Source organism: Triturus cristatus, chromosome 6, assembly GCF_964204655.1.
Source record: "Triturus cristatus chromosome 6, aTriCri1.1, whole genome shotgun sequence".
Classification (NCBI taxonomy): domain Eukaryota; kingdom Metazoa; phylum Chordata; class Amphibia; order Caudata; family Salamandridae; genus Triturus; species Triturus cristatus.
The window spans coordinates 94,839,741-94,861,690 of NC_140589.1; the positions used below are offsets into that span (position 1 = coordinate 94,839,741).

Sequence of the window (21,950 nt, forward strand, 5' to 3'; positions counted from 1 at the left end):
GACAAAGGGGCAATTGGATTTGGCAGGATGGGCCATCTCTGACTTGATGAGGGGGGAGCTGTCACCTATCACTCTTGCTCACAAAGGGTTTTGACAGTAGTCTTTTGTGAACCCTGACAAACTGGGGCCAGGGCCAAGAGACAGGAAATTCCAAACAACTCTGGGGTGGAAGCCTCTAGAAATGTCTCCTACATCAAAGTAGGCACCAGGTATTAACAGTGGACCCACAGACCCAACTCTTCAGCACCCCTCTGGAACTGTGGAAGGCTCAGAAGGACTTCTGTGCTGCCTCCAGCAGGGCCAGGGGCCAAAACCCAGGTTAACCATGGGCTAGGCACTCAACGGCTTCAAATGATTCACCAACTGCAACAGGGGGTCTGCCGGGGCCCGGTCAGCATGCTATTAGTCTACAGCATAGGCAGCACAGTAGTCAGGGTGGGTTTATTAGTGTTAATCATAGGGCCACCAGAGGGGGGCACCACAACCGGCCTATGGCCATGATCAGCCGCTGCTCCACAGGATGCGAAACAAGGAGGTGATTAGTGTTGTCTAGAGCCCAGAGTGGGCCAAGGAAGTCTCTTCACTTACAGGCCATACATAAAATAGCGGGAGGGTGGCCCAATTTGTCCCAAGGCCCATAGCCACCGATGGAGCGCTGATCAGAGCAATGGCCCAAAGCTCCAGTGCTTGGCCCAGTTCAGGTCCAGCACCAGAGGGTCCCCCTACTGTGGAATCTTTGCATTACTCCCAGTAACGCTCCACAACATCTGGGATAATTAGGTCCAGATGCACCCTCCAACTGCTTTCCTCCAGACAGCATAAGTTACAATCTGCGATGGGAGGTCACAATGAGGCCTAACCCCCTCTCTTCCATGCTCTAACAGCAGGGATGCAGAAGATCAAGGCAACCTGCCAGAGGGGGCTGCGAGACCATAGGCAAGAAAGAGGCAGCCCACTCGGGGCAGCATAGGAGTCGGTAGAGACCCCAAGAGGGCGGTGAGGCATGGATCCTGCAGCAGTTATCCCTTAGGATCCTAGAGGGAGGCCTTGACAGGCTCCATGTCTGACCAAGATGCTCAAAATGGTGGGCGGGCAGAGTTCCTCTCAGCACTACGGCTCAATGATGCTCCCGAGGTGCTGCCAGCTGGGACGTCAGACCAGCAACCTCCTCCAAAAGACTCTCAGGTAGTCGCCCAGGCAGGAAGAGGTGAGGCAGGTAGGATCAAGTGTTTTTAATGGCGTGAACGGCACACAGGTTGACTCCATTCCCATCTTAGCCACGCCCCAAGATTGTCATTTTGGACCTGTAGGTTACACTCAAATCTCTGCAATAAACTTGAATTAAATCACTGAATTATCTTCCTGGAATGTAAACCTGTTGCCTGCCAACCGCATGTAGTGTACTGAAGCTGGTACATTAACAGTCTAGGCTACTTTATGTAATGTTAACCCATTTGTCGGGGAAATTAGCCTGTAAAAACAATGTTTAACCCAATTGTCTCTTGTGGGTAAACCGTCTCCTCCCCGACACGCTGCCTCAAAACAAAACCTAGGGATTTGAGCCTTGATAAGTAGATGCATATATTCTGAAATATAGCCTGAATGGCTCTCAAGAAATGCCTCTAAAACCTGTCTGTTTTTGGCCAAATGATTTGGATAGTGTGCCGGAAAATGCACCATTTGACCCCATGTAAATAAAAACATTCTGTGAGAGAGAACCTTCCTCCTTCTGAAATCTGTCAGAGAGAATCAGACCTGCTCACTATTTTGAGCCCACAAAAAACAAACATCTGACCTAACACTAAGTTAATTATTTAAAATGACAGGATAGTAAACCACCCAAAGGGTGGGTGATTGATAGCCTACTACCACAGGGCTTCAATGAAAGCCCTAAGGTTTGAAGTGCTAAATTAGTGCCTCAGTAGCTACTTCCATACAGCAGGAGGTTTACGTAGTGGTCCATCTCACATCGAGTGCTGATGGAGCTGCTGCACCTCGTGATGTTTCATCAAACCCCTTGACCAAGATGAACAGGTGTTAGCACCTTCTACCTCGGCCCCATTGTCTCATCGTCGAAAACTGTACCTGGAAGTGGAAGATTCCAGCATAATTGTCCTGGAATCCCTGCTCAGGAGGGACCACTCGATGCAGAAGCTTATCATTGAGGGTAAGGGATCCAATAGCAGACAACAACCAGCAATCACCTACGGCACAAGCAGAAATGTGAATGAGAAGATGTAAACAAAGAAAGGACAGATGTTGAGCACAACAGCAAGAACTTTAAACAAAATCAACCACTGCAGGATAAAATGGCTCATTTTAAAACTGTCACACTCAGAAAAACTCATGTATTAAGTTGTAGGATATGGGAGTGATGAAGAAAAGAGTTAAATGTGGATGCATGGGATTCCCCCACAGTGCCGTAAGGCGAAAAGTAGGGTGTTACCTCAAAGAGGAATCATGAACCAAAGGAGGCTGAGTAAAAGAAGGAGAAGCCACCGCCTATCTGAAAAATTGCTGTTTATTCTTATTAATGCATTTTGTTCAAAAGGCTTTTCAACTTTTTGAATGCATCCATTCCACTATCAATGGTATGATTGCCTTTGGGTAATAAGCATTAGTCACATATTTATCGCAAACAGAAGGAAAATGTTTTTTAAAAATTACCTTTGTGAATACATTTGTACTTGAGTAATGGCAAGCATTGGCAGTCAACAGGTCTCACCTGTGAAAGCTAACTGCCTTTGCCGATGCTCATTTTTTCGCAAGATCGTGGATGCATGCACATGTTCGGTGGACATTTTTGAATGGATTTTCTTATGCTATAAGGGATGTTTTTTAAGAGGCTACGATAGATGTACACACATCCACCACTGCCGTCTTCAAATGGATTTTCTCACACACTTAGAAAATCAATTTAAAGATGGCAACCACAGATGCACACACGTCTAAGGTAGACGTCTTTGAATGGATTTCTTAAAGAACACAAAAAGATGCTTATCATGCATTCATGACTGCTATCTTGTAATGGTTAAAAAATATCAATTGGTGTGGTGTCTACTCAAAGTAATAATAATCAACACCTGAAGGCCAACTGTCTTTAATATATGTTTTTCACAATACATAAGTCACCCTTACTGCCTTTCCATAATAAACAGATCAAACATGGCATCTGACATAAATGTTCCCAGTGTACCAAGCAGGCCTATAGTCTTTATCACTGTCTTGTCATGATCAACTCTCATCTACTGTATATAGCATGGGAATGCCTCAAGACATCCCTGAGGCATAATGTAGTGAAATTACAAACATGTACAAAACTACAGTTGATAAAACAACATACAACCCTACCAAAAAGGAGCTGACCAGGGTTCCCACTGCACAAAATGTCCGCTCCCAGAGTTTGTCAAAGAGAAAACTCTTGCCTATTAATGGTGGTTATGTCTGAAGATCCATCTAACAAAACACCTGCCTTCAGGCTTTAACGTTGTGTAATAATCCGCCATTCAAGGTTTGTTGTACTCAACGCATGCCTTTCCTAATAAGTATTGCAGGCTAGCTGCCTTAGGTGTAACTTTGCATAATAAATGGCTCAGGTATATGGCATCTAACATAACTGTTCCCAATGACCCAATTACAGCCTTACTTGTTACCACCATTAGCTCAGGCCTACGGTATTCAGCATAAGCTTTATAACAAAGCAACCTTCAGGAATACATTTAGAAATTACAAATCAATACAAATTGAAAGCTGAAAAAGCAATATTTGACAAAAAGATTATCAAGGTGCACATCATATACTCACAGGGTTTGTCAGAGGGGACAACCAACACCAAGACCGTTGCTGTAAACGGTCATCTACAAGATTCAATGTAACAAAGCAGAAAAGACAAAATTCATTGAACTAGACATTCAATCTAAAAAGGCCCTTCCACAACCAATTGCTTATGATACTAAATTCTACTCTCAGATCAAGGTCCATTTTAGTTCCCAGACGGAAACCCCAAAAACAATGCCCCTTGGCACACCTTCTCGCCCATCCCTGAACATGAAATCTATAACACTCTTCTAGCTATTAACCCCTCCAATCACTTCTCTGACCCCCGATCTCCTTCTTTATTCAATATGATAAAAACCTCTATTGTACCCCTCTGTTCAAAGATTGTAAATGCCTCTCTGAGACAAGGCGCCATACCGGATTGTCTTAAAGTAGGGCAGGTCACACCTATACTAAAGAAATCTGACTCCCTCTCCTCAGATCTCAACAACTACCGCCCTATATCTAACATCCCCACTTTGGCGAAATTGCTGGAAAAATGTGTACAAATACAATTAAGTAAGCACATCGAAAACCTCAAGCTCCTAGACAAACACCAATCCAGCTTCCGTCAAGGTCACAGCACAGAATCTGCACTCACCCACATAATGAATGACATACTACAAATCCTAGACCACAACGAATCATGCCTAATGATACTTCTTGACCTATCCTCCGCTTTCGATACGGTTAAGCATGACAACCTATTGTCCCTACTGGAACGAAGGATGGGCCTTATCGGCCCAGTGTTACAATGGTTCACCTTCTTCCTAAATAACAGAACACAAAGAATCAAGATGAAGCAGTCGCTCTCTCAACCCACTATGGTCACCATAGGGGTTCCACAGGGCTCAGCACTCTCACCCATTCTTTTTAATCTACTCATAGAGCCCCTGGCAAACGCATTGAACTCTGTGAACATTCTATATCACCTGTATGCGGACGACACCCAACTGTATATGAAAATCTCATCACCAGAAGACTTCATCTCCCTCAACGCTATTCTACCGAAACGTACAAAGATGGCTCACTGGCAATCACCTCATGCTTAACACCAAAAAAACTGAATTCCTCCTCATCTCCCCACCCAATCACACACCCAAAATAGACTAATGGTTGAAACATCTAACTTACTTTGACTGTGCCTCCCACATCATTGACTCCACGAAATCCTTGGGAGTCACCATAGACACACACCTGAATTTGCAGGCGCAAATCTCTAATGCCACCAAGGAAGTTAATCACCAGATGAGTATACTAAGGAAACTTAAACCCTTCCTCCCACAGACCAACTTAAAAATGGCGGTGCAATCCCTTGTGCTACCAAGATTGGACTATGGAAGGCACAACTCTATGCGGCCTCCCAAATACAAGCTGGCCCCGCTGAGGGCCTCACATTACGCTGTGGCCAGACTGGTCTCAGGAACAAAAAGAAATAGCTGCATTTCCCTGACCTTGAAAGCTCTGAACTGGCAGCCCTACGAGGCAAGAATACATCTAAAGATCGCCTGCATGACTCATAAAGCCCTGCATAGCAACACCCCGAGGTACCTAGCACAAAAGCTAGAGCGATCAGGAGGATGCAGACAATTGCGAAGTGCGAGCTCTCTCCTACTGAAACCACAAGCCGTCCATTAAAAGAGAACTGGTTGCAGAGCTTTTTCAGGGATCAAACCGAAGATCTGGAGCTCCCTACCTCCAGTGGTTCGTGGTATCTCTTCCTTCACCTACATCAAAAAAGAAGTAAAAATGCTTCCAATGAACAAATCCACCTCCTAAGAATCTAACTCGATGTTGACTACGAGTCACCTATGCCATCCATATACTACTGTCTACCTCTTTTGTTTTAAATGTCAAATTACCAAATGACCTCACCCACCTAAAGTGTAAGACTGTGTATTGTGAAGTGCTCTGATTCCCTTGTGGATCATTCTTTGTTGACTAGTAGTCACCTATGCTACCCATATATTATTATCTACCTCTCTTGTACTGAATGACGAATACCGAATGTATGTATACTACCCCAACGATCTAATGTTTAATAACTATATATTGTAAAGTGATCTGATACCTTCGTGGGTCATGTTTGCACTATATAAAACTTTATAAGTAAATAAAATAAATAAACAAAATACCTGCCTATAGGCTTTACCACAGTGTAATAACAATTCAATCTTAAAGGCCTATTTATCGCCTTTAACATGTGATTTTCACAATGAATAAGTCCAAACTACTGCCTTTGTCTGATCATTTATTAATAAACAGATCAGCTTTGATTGGTGGCTTGTTACGAGTAAGTAATTGTGTTATGTTTGATTAGTTTAACTCATACATAAAATGCACTTTAAAAAACAATCACTATTTAATTCCAATAGTAAGCATAAATATAATAAAATCAGATCTAAAATTAATACAATTCTAGTATTGTAGTTGTGTTACTCTACTGCATCAATTTCAGGTACAAACCTTAAGTATATTGCTGTAGTGTAAACAACAACGATATAATGCAGCTTCTACAAGGGGAACAAAAGCTTCAGTTCTAAACAAATTTCAAGGAAACTTCTCTGAAAAATGTATCAGCTTTGCATAGGCCCCTGATTTTGGGACTATTGAAACAGTGTTTAAAAGTGTCCTTACAATGACTGACATTGTTTTTAAGAACATTTGTTTCAATAAAATGTGTCTTTCCCTATACATTCCAGAACAACAACAGGTGATATGAGCCAGCGATTCTTGCTCATAACTGCATAGTCTGCACCTATAATTCTCTGACTTCTGGCACTTCCAGGATCATCTCAGTTCTTTGTTGGGAAGCAAAAGTAACTTGTATACCATAAGCAGTTCTAGCCTACTGCTTTGAGTGTAGATTTTCCCACAAAACAAAAAGAGCAAATTAAGCAATTTTTCAGTGTGTAGTGAGGAAGATCACCATGTACGTAGAGCCTAAGCCCCGCTCTCAGTAGGACTTGTGAAATCTCCTTTTTTAGAGGTCCCATAAGAATGAGCAGTGGCCAGAACTCATAGGTCTCTCAGACAGAGGTTGTGAGCCACTCCCTGTTCCATAACCAACCTTCAGAAACTTTTTATCATGCCTTGACTTCTGACTTCTAGTAGGGCCGCCTAAATATCTCATGCACAAGCTACAAGTCGTCCAAAATACAGCGGCAAGGTTAGTCTTATTTGTAAATAAAAAGGTCTCCATCTCCAACCTATTGCACAAACGTCACTGGCTACCCCTGTCGCTGCAGCCTCCTTCCCTGCTCTTGCATCGTTGTTCTTCCAGTTCTCACCTCCAAGTGTGGTTCACCTAGAGGACCTGACACAGAGCCCAGGAGGAGGTTTTATGGTACACATAAGAAATTCAAGTCACAAAATAACATAACAAACGCTTACTTCATCCAAATCCACCTAGCAAAGGAATGAAGTCATGAAAGAGGCAATGGGGAGGGGGCAAATGAGGATTGAGAGATACCAAGGAGGGAGCCGGGTTCGTAGTAACTGGAGGAGTCTGAAATGCAGATTCAGCTCTTGGAAGAGTATTTCATGTTTTGCATGGCACCCAATCTATCCAGAATAGAAATATACCCTAACCTGTTGAAGTCCAAGCTAAAATCACATGGTGCTCATGGACGCAGCCCGAAACATTGAATAGTGTATACTTTTAAAAGCGAGTTAGTTCACAGATATTAATCTTCCCTGCACAACACCCTTAGCCAGTCCTTTATTCAAAGTCAATACTGTAAACCTCTTTATATTTTTAAAATTCTTTGTTTTCCAACAATGATGTAGTGTCATGTGAGTTAGCAATGACGGAACCCCATGGCTCCTGAAGGACTCTGTAGAACTGTGACATAAGTGTTAGAGCGTAGCAAAGTGAATGCAGGTTTAGAATACTTAGTTTGTGGTTGCACGTAGCTCTCTCAAAGAGTTTGCTGTGGTCCCTCAAACTGCTTGTGTTTGCCACATGTGCCTCAGTCTAAGTGCAGAATCAACGTTTGTCGTATGTGGAGTCAAAGCTAAACTCCAGCCAGTGTAAAGCATTTGAAGATAATGAAAGCTTTTCAGGGAAGTCTAAACATCATTGGCCAAGAACCTGCTGAGAAGGCCGTAAGTGAAAGTAGTGGGCTATTATGCAACCTAAAGCTATACATCATATGTGGTACGAAAGCTAAAGGTGGATGCAACCAGGTTTTGAAAGAACAGCAAATAGCGACAGCAAATTGCAGGATAACGCTGTCATCAGAAGCGCTGAGAGGCAGAGATCAACCAGGTGTCAAACAGTACACAGAGAAGCGATCCAGATACAAGAAATGGTCAGACCTGATTACTGAGAGTCATCATACCACAGCTCTGAGTGAAGAAGTGCCTGGGGTTGTGTTGACGGAGCTGTGCTTACCCTAAGCAGCACACCACCATAGCTTGCGGGTGGCGGCTCAGAACAATTTCAAAGTTCTCCAGGAAAGTGAAGGGCTCCCATGAAGACCAAGAGGGAGGTCAAGGTCCACAGACTGACCAAGATGAACCAAAGGGCATCACAGGGCCTTAGAGATGGTATGTATGAAGCAGGTCCTAGTGGACAGCAGGCAGTGTCTGAGAGAACTCCACCCTCAGTGTCTGCCAGTCTCATTAATGGTTACAATGAAGCCCCCTTCTTGAAACAACCACCACCAATCAATACCACCACAAAGAAAAATATTGGCTACAGATGGGCTGCTTCGATAGAGAAATTTGATGTTTCATTGATGCGATAAAAGAAGTAGATAGCAAGAAGATTATCAAATACCTTAAGAATCTTGCTGGTGAAGACGTAAAAGAAGGAAAATGCCCGAGCTGACGAAATTATATACTGTCAAAGCAAAGCAGCTTTGAATCTCAAATTCAATCCAATGCTAAATGTAGATTACGGAAGATGCATTTTCAGTCAAGGACAACAGCCTGAATTTGTTGAGAGACTGGATACGCTCATCAAACACTGCAAGTTCAACGAATTTAATGATGAGGAAGCTATACGTCTCAGAGTTATTGACAGAGGCCTGTCAGATTCATTCAGATGACAAATGCTGAGAGAAAAGAAGTTGTGCTTCAGGTGTGGATTATCGTTTCCACATTAAGGTAAATGTCCTGCCGTTTGACAGATCTGCAAAGGCTGTGGTAAAGAGAACCAATTTGTAATGGTTTTCAAAGCAAAAGAAAAAGTGAGCGAGTCACAGCGCAAAGACATATTGGTCACCCAAATGTTCCAGAAGCAACATTCAATGCACTCCCACAAGGCCAAGCGACCACACCACTTGAGGTAAGTCGACACCAAACGAAGTCGATCGTCATCTAAATCTTCGTCAAACAGTTCTTCAGTATCAATGTCAAGTGAAAGTGAAGAAAATGGTTGCGCAACATCGATATTTACCTTAGGGAAACGGGCGCATGTTGGACTGGTCGCAAGCGAGAAAAATACAGATCAAAGGAAATTTGACATGAAAAATCACCAAAGTCATTCAAGCATTGAGTGGTTACACTAAAAGTAAACGGTTGCTCAATACCTTTTATTATCAACAGTGGTGCGTCAATAAACATTATGCCTTAGGAGAAATACAATATATCTCCATTGCCCCAACTTATACCATTGAAAACTAAATTGTAGGAATGGGCTGCATCGATGCCATTAAAAAGTTGAGGTTAATTTATAGCCACAATGAAACACAAGAAAACAAAAGTACAAGCACCCATTTGTGTACTTCAAGGTACGGCGTCAAGTTCCTGTTTACTCAGCTTCAGCACAGCTGCTAATATCCATTTGTGTTCTTCAAAGTGCAGTGTCAAGTGCCTGTTTACTCAGCTTCAGTACAGCTGCTGATATGGGACTGATATCATTGAACTATAACATTAATGCTCATCACAAAATAGTAAGTCATTTCCCTTCGTTATTACATGAGTTGTGAAAACACAAGACTACGAAAGTACAATTACACATTAATGAGGACATCCATTATATTGCTCAAAGACACAGACAAAATGCATTTCATTTACAGGAAGCTGTTGAAAAAGAGTTTGAATCCTTACTCAAATATGATATCATTGAGCGTTCCAATAGTCCAACCAGGGTTCTCCTATAGTGGTAGTACTCAAAAAGGACAGTGAAGGAGCGGTAAACATCTGTGTGGATAGGCGTCAAGTGAATAAAGCAACTGAAAGAGAACGGCATCCAGGTCCGCACATTGCTGACATGATAACACAATTGAATGGTGCGAAGGTATTCTCTCGCCTTGATTTGAATAAAGAATATCATCAGCAGGAACTCAGGGAGAATTGCAGGTACATTACAACCTTTTATATACATATTGGTTTGTTCCTTTATAAAAGACTAAGTTTCGGTGTATCATCAGCTTCAGTGTTGTTTCAAGATGTCATTCTACGTATCATATGAACTGTCATGTATGCTTTCAATTATATTGATGACATATTGATTTTCAGAGCTACACAGAAGGAACACGATAAAGCTCTCATGCAAGTGTGTTGTTTGCTCGCTGATGCAGATTTAAATTTGAATGAGGATGAAATGTGAGTTCCATAAGACAAATGTTAAATTCTTTGGCCCTATCTTTTCTGATAGGTGTATGACACCGATCCAGCTAAAGTGCAACTGCCAGTCCCCTATCAGATGTTTCCATGGTACATTCATTCCTTGGCATGGCCAGCTACTGTTCGAGATCTATACAAGACTTTGCACCTGTAAGTGCGTCATTTAGAAATTTGACAAAAAAGTATGTTTCATTTCATTGATCACATGAATGCAAGCAAAGCTTTAAGAAAATCAAACAAGCTATTGAGAACACTACTGAAACGGCATCCTTTGATTAAAAGCTTCATACCGAGGTTGCTGTTGGCGTCTAAACAATCAGGTTAGGCGCAATCCTTGCACGGCATCGGGGACACCCAAATGCTCGAAGACATATCGTGGCATATGCAAGCAGAAGTTTGGCCCAAACTGAACGTGCATATTCACAACCTGAGAAAGAAACTTTAGAAGTGGTGTGGGCTTGGAAATATTTCCATGTATGTTTATATGGAAAGCCTTTCACGCTTGTAACAGATCATCAACTATTGTTGACCGTCTTTGGCAATCTGAAGCAAAGATGCCTCCGCACATTAAACATTGAGGTCTACGGTTATAAGAATACAACTAGACAATCATGCACTGTTCAGGGAAAGCTCAAACCCCTACTTCTCAGGAGCGCCTCTATAGTGCCATGGTACTTCTTTAAAGACGGCTGAAGCCTACATACATTCCATTGTGAAATCAAGTACACCAGCTGCCATTTTGATTGAACAAATTGTCACTGGAACGAGCCAAGATAGTGACATGTTAAAACTCAAAGACATTATTAAGCATCAGTCTTGGAACCAGCACACTTGACCTCTTACCAGTGACATCGAGTACCAGAAGTTTAAAAATGTCAAAGATTAACTATCTGCTGCTCAGGAATGCATTATCCTGAGAGGTTCAAGAATTGTTATTCTGGAAAGTCTGTTACAAAAGATAACAGAGGTAGCCTGTAGGAAGCTGGATATCCATATAGTATATTAAAAAGAGGTATATTGTGCGGAGAGTCCAGTGAATCCTAAAATGGTAAACAGAAGTTAAAAGAGATAATTCTAATGCTCTTTTTGTGGTAGTGTGGGTTAGCAGTTAGGCTTATTAGAGGGTAGTGCTAAGCATTTGTTGTACTCCACAGAGGCAATAAATGAGGCACACACAAGAATAAATGCAAGACCAATTCATAAAAAATAATATTGATTTTTATGAAATTGTTAAGACCAAGAACACAGTTCAAAGGTGAGTACTTTCGTAGTCATGATTTTTCAAATTTCTGAAAATATATCACTTTAGTGTGCAATTACGAACCATAGAAAACAATGGGAAAAAGGAATAAAAATGCATAGAAAATCAGGCAATGCTTTTATGAAGTTCACCTTCTCATTTAGGTCGATGTAGGGATCGGGTCCAGCAGGAGAAGTTTGGGAGCGTCCCGGAGTGGGCGGGTGCAGAGTGCTGAGGGTCTTGGAACTGATACGCAAAGACAAAGAGAGACCACTTGAAAGTGCACTGCACAGGAGGACTTACAGATAAGTACTGTGGTTCTCCATGGAAGGAGGAGGCTGCAAGGGCCTAGACACCATAGGAGCACAGCAGGTTAGTTGGTGCCGGGGCCAGGTGCAGAGCGAACAGTTTAGCTGGTCGTTGTGCATCTAGAGGTCCTCTTGGTCAGGGGCATGCAACTTGGAGAGGCGATCTCGGGACAGGTGGGCCACTCAGGAAGTGGTTGTCAGGTGTCTCAATGTCCCTTGACGGGTGCTTGCTTCTGGTGCTTTGGGAGTCAGGAGTGCACGCTTCTTCTAGGTGTTTGCTGTTGGGGATCTGGTACAACCAGCCGCGGCCCGTGGAGGGTGTTCCGTGGGGTGGAAAGGTGGGGCGGGGAGGGGCAGGGTGGGGGGTTCTAAACACCGGAATATGGATAATTGCAGGTAAGTAAACAATTAAATAAATAAAATGAATTTCGTAGCGCGCCCTGCATCCTATTTTGCGATGCAGGGCACGCAACGAAATTCGTTTTATTTATTTAATTGTTTACTTACCTGCAATTATCCATATTCCGGTGTTTAGAACCCCCCACCCTGCCCCTCCCCGGACCCACCCCGCCTTTTTGCCCCACGGAACTCCCTCCACGGTCCGCGGCTGGGTACACCACATATTGGTATGCTGCAGTTCTGGTAGGTCCTGGTGCCTACAAAATTGGTGAGGAGACAGGTCTGACCCTTCGGAGCTGTTGTACCTCTTCTTGCTTAGGTGCTGCGTCGAGTTCGGCATGGAGCAGCAAGTCGCCAAACCGGACTTTAAAGGATCTGTGTCTGCCGGGGACAGGGGAGTGATACCTTTACTCCAAGGGAGCTTCTCTGTGATTTCCTTGAAGGTTGTAGGTGCTCTGGGGTTCCTGGAGTCCTTGAATGTTCAGGCCGACACATCAGGCAGTGATTGTTGAGTTCTTGGAGCAGCTGGCAGGGTTTGGCGTCTTTTTCTTCTACCGTAGGGCTTCAGTTGTGCAATGGGTCTTCTTTGTCCTACTCTACTTTGGTCAAATGAATCTGAGGGTCAGGTCTCAGGGAGTCCCCTACATACTGAATTTAGGGGTATTACAAGGAGAGACAGGTAGTGTTGCGGGGATTGTGCTCATGCACAGAACTATGCGCAGGAAACCAGGACCTCAGTGAATTGCGGTGTACCAAAAACTCGCCTCAGTACCCAGAACCCCTATCCGACTAGCATCAGTGTCTCATTCGCTCTTCTTATCATCTCGAAGCTACCAATGATTAGACAACCCAGAACACGCAACTTAGAGTACTCTCAGGAATGGTGGGAATTAGAAATACCTGTTCATTATTATTCTCATATCAGTTCACAACAGGAGTAATCAGAGACACAGTAAAGTTTAAAATGTTTATTTTATAAACTACGTGTCCTAACATAAGCAGACAAATGATTAAGAATAAAACCATCAGCATTGTTATAATACCATAGAAAATGAAGGGAGAAATCATATTACAAATGATAGTGGAATACAACCACCCTCCCTTCAGTAGTAAGCTAGTATTATTAAACTAATAGAAGGTCTCTAGGTTTGAATGGGGAACCCCATACCGTGAATATCAGCTTAGGGGAATCACATCACAGGTTCAGCTTTGCTCTGTGTCTGGAAAAAGTCTTCTCCAAAGTGTCTATCTCATGCATGCAAACTGCAATATTAAAGGCACTCGAGTTTCAGATATTTGCAGCTGTGTGCGTGTTATGGCTAGAGCGTGGGCCAATCAACCTGAATACAAAAGCATACATTGTTTGTTGGCCCTGACTGCTTCTGCACACAATGTTCAGACCAAGGTCGCGGTGCACATCTAGGGATGTGAACAACAGACCGTTATCATGTGAAGAAAAAGCAAGCTAGCAGTTTTCATATGATAACATCTACCTACGTGTGCAAAGCAGCAAAAGTGGCAAGATGGCGTTTTAAATCTAAGACGCTTATGCTAACATAGCAATGTGTGTACCTGAAACTCCGTCTCCACTACACCCTCCTTTGATCGGACCACGCAAAAATAGGGATATAAATCAGGAACGCAGAGTTCAAGGTCGACAGAGATAGAAACAAGTGCATGTATTGTTTATCCATATAATTGGTAGTGAAAGTTAGAAAAAACAGTTTAGAAAATGAAACAAAAGAGAATAAAATATGAAACAACTCGGAAATGCTCGGCAGAGCCTGGATGTGGAGTAAAAAACAAAAAGTATATATATATGTAACAAATTCACAAAAAATTGTAGCGTGACTAATGGAAGATGGACAACCTCCAAGTTAATCCATCAACGTGTAAGCACAATAAGTAGCGACAGCCTCTAGGAGGAAGTCATTATAATGTTCCGTAAAAGAGTACGCCATCCAGTCTAACACAGAAAACAAACAGACAAGTTCCTCGATAACCGAAGCCTCTAGCACAATCAGAGGACAACTTGCGTGTTCTTCAAGATAACTTCTAGCCAAGAAGTCAAACGCTGCCGTATAGATATCCCAATTCCCTAGGACTCCATGAGCCGCTCCACAGGCCATAATCCCGATACCAGAACAGTCCAACTCATGAGCCACTAAGGGACTCATCAGTCGATCATAATCCGGGGCAGGAGAAACAGAGTTCGACAGGCACAAATCCAGAGCCCATTCGAATGGACAATCAAGGCAATGAAAAATAGGTTGCACGCAAGTAAAATAGGAAAACCGGAAGGACAATCCATAGGCTACGCTTAAAGTGGCCAGTGGTAATGTTCCATAATATTCAAGCATCCGGTTACGAAGTTGGAGCAGCCGATGCAGGCTGTCGTGTGACACATATTCTGCAGCCATTGCGCAGCAAGCAGACCAACAGGAGCACACCAGCCGTGAGGACGAGAATCAACGGGAGCCCGCCGAAGACGCTGGAAAAAATAGAATGAAAAAATGCCGGTATCACACCAAAGATTGTTTGGAACGAGGTCACGAGGCCGGAGCCCACAACTTTGAAAAAATGCACCAAGCCAGTTGTTGACGAGGCATTGACTATAGTATGAATCAGAGCCCTGAAATGAAGGGGGAGATCAGTATTCAGAAGCGCATGCACCTCGGTGCGGGTGTTAGCTACATGAAGGACAAATGTTTCATGGGAGGAAGTCAGTGCGACTTCTTTTTGAGACAATAGAGCCCTTATTCTGCTCATCTTGTTGAACTCTACTTTCAAGGTTAAGATGGAAGGCCGGATGGATACATCCAGTCTCCCGTGCTGGGGCGGGAAAAGGAAATTTTTACAGCAGACTACTCGTTGTGTGACAGTCACAATGTAGGGAATTCCCACTAACATCCCGCAGCAAGCCTCATTATTCAAAAGCAAATAACTACCTTTACCTAATAATGTAAAAGTGGGCCTGATCACTGGCACCGGATTCCTTTTTAGAACACAAGCTAAATTCGGAGCCTGAATGTTGCACGCACCATGCAATTGGATGTGCCTACAGACTACTGAGTGATCTGGTGTGGAAGTGCATTCCTCACCTTTCAAATAAACCTCTTTACCCTCTCTCATGCACCTGTATGTAAACGGGAGTGACCAAACTTCATGCAGGAAAGCAGTACCCAATGGTTCATATATGCCTAGGACATACTGTTTTATACATGAACTGAATTTAAACAAAGGAAATGGCAAGGTTATTAACCCGTGGATAAGCCACACAGCCGAGTTCAATTCGGCCACTGAGAAAGGTAAAGGTTCCAACTTTTCAATATGCAGTAATGAGTTTGTTGCATCTTTCATGGACATGAACTGTTGCTTTGCAGTCAGATTAAACTGCAGGAATAAAGACGACGTATTCATATAGTCCCAGGGAACTTTCCAACCCTTCAATGTTTGCAAAGTTCATGCAAACTACATTATAGAGCGCAATTGATTCTGACCATGGTATAAAACAGACATATCATCCTGTACGATATCCACAACCGATGAAACATTTTTATGTAAGGTTTAAATTCTGGAAGAAAGGGTGTTAATGTTATTATCGGTGACAGCTAGCACTTTTCCAAATTTGCTTGATAAATAGCTCTTAATCTGGAAGCAGCTTCAATTTGAGATAATTTCCAAACTTTGTTATAAATAGCATACACCCATCTTTTGATCCTGCCACCCACAGGACCCTTAACAAAATCATTCAAATCCACTTTGTCATGTAATTTTGATAAATGAAGTTTAACAGATGCCAAGGTGGAATGTTGCAGCCAGTCTGACATAGCTTCCCCACAGAATAGGTAGTAACTGAATGGGAAGATTCAAAGCGTGGGTCCACTCTAACCTGTGTATATCCAGGGTATAGACCCAGAAAACGATGTTGACAGGAATCTGAGCTCTTCTGCCATATCAGCCACCCCTCAGGATCTAATTCTGAAATGTTGAAGGGCGCATTAGTAATATACAACTGCAATGCATCAAGGGACAGATCTGTGTGATTATTCCATTGTGGATAAGCACCAAGATCAGGAATAGAGGGGGAATTCAACTTGTTAGAAGTAGCCAATCCGAAGCAGGTGGTTTGAAAAATGCCATGTTTTTGAACCCCAAACAGATTTAAGATCAATGGTATCTTTCCACAGCTCATAGCCCTCAATAGCCAATTCATCCATAAAGGACATGGAATACAATAATTTAGTGTGGGTCAGTCTAACTTTGGAAGCTGACGCCGCCCTCACTTTAAAATAAAAGGCTTCAGGTTCAGAAACGCTAAAATCAGTAAAATATGTAAATTTGTTGACTAGAGTTTTGGAGCTGCCTTCAATAGGTGCCGTACAATGTTCCCATTGCGTAAAATTAACAAAATGTCTAAATGTATTAGCTTTATGCAGGAAATGTTTGCCATAGTGTTGGTAGCAAAACAACTCCCCATAATTAGCTGTGTCTAAATACAAATCTTCAGCATCAAAAGCAGCATAATATTTCAAATCAGAAAAGAGTGCCTCAATGGCCTGGATGTCCCAATCATCAGAGCGGATGTTTTGTTTCACAACATCCCCCATAGAAACACGAAGTACATTGGAGACATTAATCACCTCTGTGGGTCCATGAATTTGAAATTTAACAGCATCCCACACAATCCCATCCAACACAGGCCAGGCAGTAATATTCACAAATGTCTGGTCCCTTTTCATGATGTGCGATGAGGAGTGGGGGGCCAAAGTTCCATCAATTAATCCAATTGCAGATCTTTCGGTGAGATAGTGTCCATTTACAAGACGAAAAAACACCACCACAAACCCAATGGACATAAATAAAAAAATACTTATGAGCATTATCCAAATGTAAGTCCAGGGGGGAATCAAAAAATGTCTTTTAAACCAAGCAGTAAAAACAGAAACTTTCGATGGGTGATTGGAAGTCATAGAGTTAGTGTCAAATGAAAAACGTGACTGGTCAACTGTAGTTGAATGTAAACCAGGTAACAACACATCTGTGGGATAAGTATACTCAGTATCTTCAGGTGGACCACCAGCCTGTGGTGGCAACAAAGGATTAGTAACTGTATGGATCTCGATGGCAATGTCAGGTCTGATGGTAGACGCCGGAGCCAAAACAGAATTTCTCAGCATAGCCGGACAAGAGACCACCAGAGTCATACTAAGAAGAATCGGCCACTCGCTGTAGTTTGAAATTGTCAATGGAGATGTATCTGTTATCCTGGCGACCAGGAAGTGGAGGTAAAATGTCTGTTCTTTTACCCTGCACGCCAAGCACTGGTACTGGTGCACGATAAGAGGGGCCGAATTCCTTCTTGTTCTCCACCTTCTCACGGACCAGGTCACCAACTCGAGGTAGCCAGCTGACTACCGGAATCTGAAGCGCAGCATCAGTTGTGGAGGGCAAGTGTTCTTTTGCAAGACTGTCTCTGGTCTCTTGTAGATTCTGTAATACAGCACAGTGATCATCTATGTCAAAGGGTGCGGCCGCCGCCGCCATGTCTAGACCATCAAGGTCCGGGACAAGCATCTTTGTGCCAAAGAGCATTTCGTATGGGGTCCGCCCACCCAGAGACCTTCTAGGGAGATTATTAAGTGCACGTTGAACGTTATACAAATGGGCTAACCAGTTCCTGCCAGTGCCTAAAACCCTAGCAGTCAGGGATTGCTTTAAGTCACGGTTCATTCGCTCCACAACACTATTGCCCTCAGGCCGGTATGGAGACGAAAATTTGACTTGGACCCCCAAAGATCTCATGGCTTCTTTGTACACCTTAGAGGCGAACGCAGGACCTTGGTCAGAATGAAGGGTTCCACATGCGAAAATTCCTACAAACACACGCAAATCCCTGATGACAGTTCGAGCATCAGCACTCCTTTGTGGCCACACCCAGAGAAAACGTGTGCACGAATCCACTGCAACTAAGATGTACTTATAGGCAGTATCAGAGGAGAATGGACCGCAGTGATCTAAATAAACATACCCAAGTGGTTTATTAGATATGTACAACTGTGTTTGTGGTGGGCGCGCAGCAGTCGAAGGTTTAATCTGCTGGCAGGTGTCACAATTAAGAACATAAGCACAAGTTTGTTTATAGAATCCACGCCACCAGTAACGTTGTTGTAAGAGAGTAACAGTCGCTGAAATGCCGGCATGCACAGAATCCATGCCTTCGTGAGCCGCTGTTATCAAGGAAAGTCTGCAGTCCGCGTTGGGAATCAATCTGTCACCAACGTCGTTAATTCTCACATAAGGAACTTTATAAGGACTTAAATGATAAGAGTACTTACAAGGGAAACCTCTTGGGTAATTACTTCCCTTCTCGGTTGCAGCAATAGCTGCCAAGATGTCATCATCAATCTTACTTTTGAATCTTGTAACTGCTGCCACTAAATATGTTGCCACTGCTGTTTTCGCCGCAATGCCAGCCAAGTTGTTTCCGACAGCGTGGACACCAACTCGTTGGTGCCCAAGAGTGTGAATTACATTCACGAGAGGCAGATTCTGTTTAAGTTCTGCCACTCGAACCCAAAGCATTTTATGCTTGATTGTGCTACCTTTGGAATCGCGATATTCATTTTGAGACCAAAAGAACAAAATGTTGTTAAAAGACTGAACACAGTAAAACGAGTCACTCACTATAAGAGTCGTAACTCGTGGATCAGCAAACTCCAGCGCAAGCACAAGAGCACGTAGCTCCGCCAATTGTGCGGTACAATCACCCAATGACTGCGTATGTACGACATCAGACTTGAAATTACCATTCACAAAAGTACCAGCCACAATTGTGCAGGCCGCTGAATATGTATGCTTCGATTCTGTCGCCGGTTGCGCCTAACCGTCAGTGTAAATGACACAATGGTAATCCTCAAGCGGGCGCAAGGACAGAGGAGCTGGATGAACGAATTCATACTGCAAATACTCCTGAGTCTGCAATGAGGCATCAACGATGTAGGTGACATCCGGGGATGTCAAGGAAGTGGCCCATTGTATCCAACGTGAATGCAAAGCTTTTGAATTAGGTACACTGGCTTTTGTTACTGCCTCTAGAGCAGGATACGGTGTAACAACCAACATGCGTTTCCCTTGCGATAGCGCTCTTTCCTTCAGAATCCCCATCTGCACTGCAGTCAAAACTTTCTCGACAGTGGAAAAACGCATTTCAGCCGAAGTGTACAAGTGTGATTTGTATGCAATGGGAACTGTGTCGCCCTCATTGAACGTTAGGTACGTGAAACCCACTGCACCAGGCACAATTCTTATCAGCAAGTTAGTGTGGTTATCACGTGTAAGTAAGTACTTTGAAGCAAGAACATCAGCCTGCAACGATTGCAAGATAGCTGAATGCTCTGGCAGCCAGCGCGATTTGGAAAAAGTTGGTTGTACTAAGGCATATAGCGGCTTGATACGCTGGGCATAATCGGGAATGTAAGTACGCCCAAAATTTTAAAAACCCAGAAAAGATTGTAGTTTCTTCAGTGTTGTCGGAGCACGCAAACATGCGCACTTCTCCAGGAAGTGAGGGGCTAAACCTCGGCCTTCGTTGTTGAGTTCATAGCCCAAAAACAACACTGTATACTCTAGAATGTGTGATTTCGCAAAGTTGAATTTGTAACCGAAGTCCGCAAACATGACAATGATGTGGTCAACGCGACACAGATGCGGCCATAATTCATCGTCTGTGAGATAGATATCATCAACGTACGAGTACGCATCAGGGTCAATGCTCTCCAACAGAGAGACTACGCGTGCAGCAAAGACGCCTGGACTGTTTTTGTCTTCTCCAAAGTGTCTATCTCATGCATGCAAACTGCAATATTAAAGGCACTCGAGTTTCAGATATTTGCAGCTGTGTGCGTGTTATGGCTAGAGCGTGGGCCAATCAACCTGAATACAAAAGCATACATTGTTTGTTGGCCCTGACTGCTTCTGCACACAATGTTCAGACCAAGGTCGCGGTGCACATCTAGGGATGTGAACAACAGACCGTTATCATGTGAAGAAAAAGCAAGCTAGCAGTTTTCATATGATAACATCTACCTACGTGTGCAAAGCAGCAAAAGTGGCAAGATGGCGTTTTAAATCTAAGACGCTTATGCTAACATAGCAATGTGTGTACTTTGAACTCCGTCTCCACTACACCCTCCTTTGATCGGACCATGCAAAAATAGGGATATAAATCAGGAACGCAGAGTTCAAGGTCGACAGAGATAGAAACAAGTGCATGTATTTTTATCCATATAATTGGTAGTGAAAGTTAGAAAAAACAGTTTAGAAAATGAAACAAAAGAGAATAAAATATGAAACAACTCGGAAATGCTCGGCAGAGCCTGGATGTGGAGTAAAAAACAAAAAGTATATATATATGTAACAAATTCACAAAAAATTGTAGCGTGACTAATGGAAGATGGACAACCTCCAAGTTAATCCATCAACGTGTAAGCACAATAAGTAGCGACAGCCTCTAGGAGGAAGTCATTATAATGTTCCGTAAAAGAGTACGCCATCCAGTCTAACACAGAAAACAAACAGACAAGTTCCTCGATAACTGAAGCCTCTAGCACAATCAGAGGACAACTTGCGTGTTCTTCAAGATAACTTCTAGCCAAGAAGTCATACGCTGCCGTATAGATATCCCAATTCCCTAGGACTCCATGAGCCGCTCCACAGGCCATAATCCCGATACCAGAACAGTCCAACTCATGAGCCACTAAGGGACTCATCAGTCGATCATAATCCGGGGCAGGAGAAACAGAGTTCGACAGGCACAAATCCAGAGCCCATTCGAATGGACAATCAAGGCAATGAAAAATAGGTTGCACGCAAGTAAAATAGGAAAACCGGAAGGACAATCCATAGGCTACGCTTAAAGTGGCCAGTGGTAATGTTCCATAATATTCAAGCATCCGGTTACGAAGTTGGAGCAGCCGATGCAGGCTGTCGTGTGACACATATTCTGCAGCCATTGCGCAGCAAGCAGACCAACAGGAGCACACCAGCCGTGAGGACGAGAATCAACGGGAGCCCGCCGAAGACGCTGGAAAAAACAGAATGAAAAAATGCCGGTATCACACCAAAGATTGTTTGGAACGAGGTCACGAGGCCGGAGCCCACAACTTTGAAAAAATGCACCAAGCCAGTTGTTGACGAGGCATTGACTATAGTATGAATCAGAGCCCTGAAATGAAGGGGGAGATCAGTATTCAGAAGCGCATGCACCTCGGTGCGGGTGTTAGCTACGTGAAGGACAAATGTTTCATGGGAGGAAGTCAGTGCGACTTCTTTTTGAGACAATAGAGCCCTTATTCTGCTCATCTTGTTGAACTCTACTTTCAAGGTTAAGATGGAAGGCCGGATGGATACATCCAGTCTCCCGTGCTGGGGCGGGAAAAGGAAATTTTTACAGCAGACTACTCGTTGTGTGACAGTCACAATGTAGGGAATTCCCACTAACATCCCGCAGCAAGCCTCATTATTCAAAAGCAAATAACTACCTTCACCTAATAATGTAAAAGTGGGCCTGATCACTGGCACCGGATTCCTTTTTAGAACGCAAGCTAAAT

The 21,950-nt window shown here is 43.3% G+C and overlaps 1 protein-coding gene across 1 annotated transcript in view; it reads right to left on the minus strand.

Moving 5' to 3' along the window:
- The window catches only part of LOC146813820 (calpain-1 catalytic subunit-like), a 494,946-nt gene that overhangs the window by 287,745 nt on the left and 185,251 nt on the right, over positions 1 to 21,950 (minus strand). Inside the window, exon 3 of the mRNA XM_085610274.1 lies at positions 2,086 to 2,204. Coding sequence (XP_085466400.1) covers positions 2,086 to 2,204 — 119 coding nt within the window. The remainder of the gene's footprint in view (positions 1 to 2,085; positions 2,205 to 21,950) is intronic.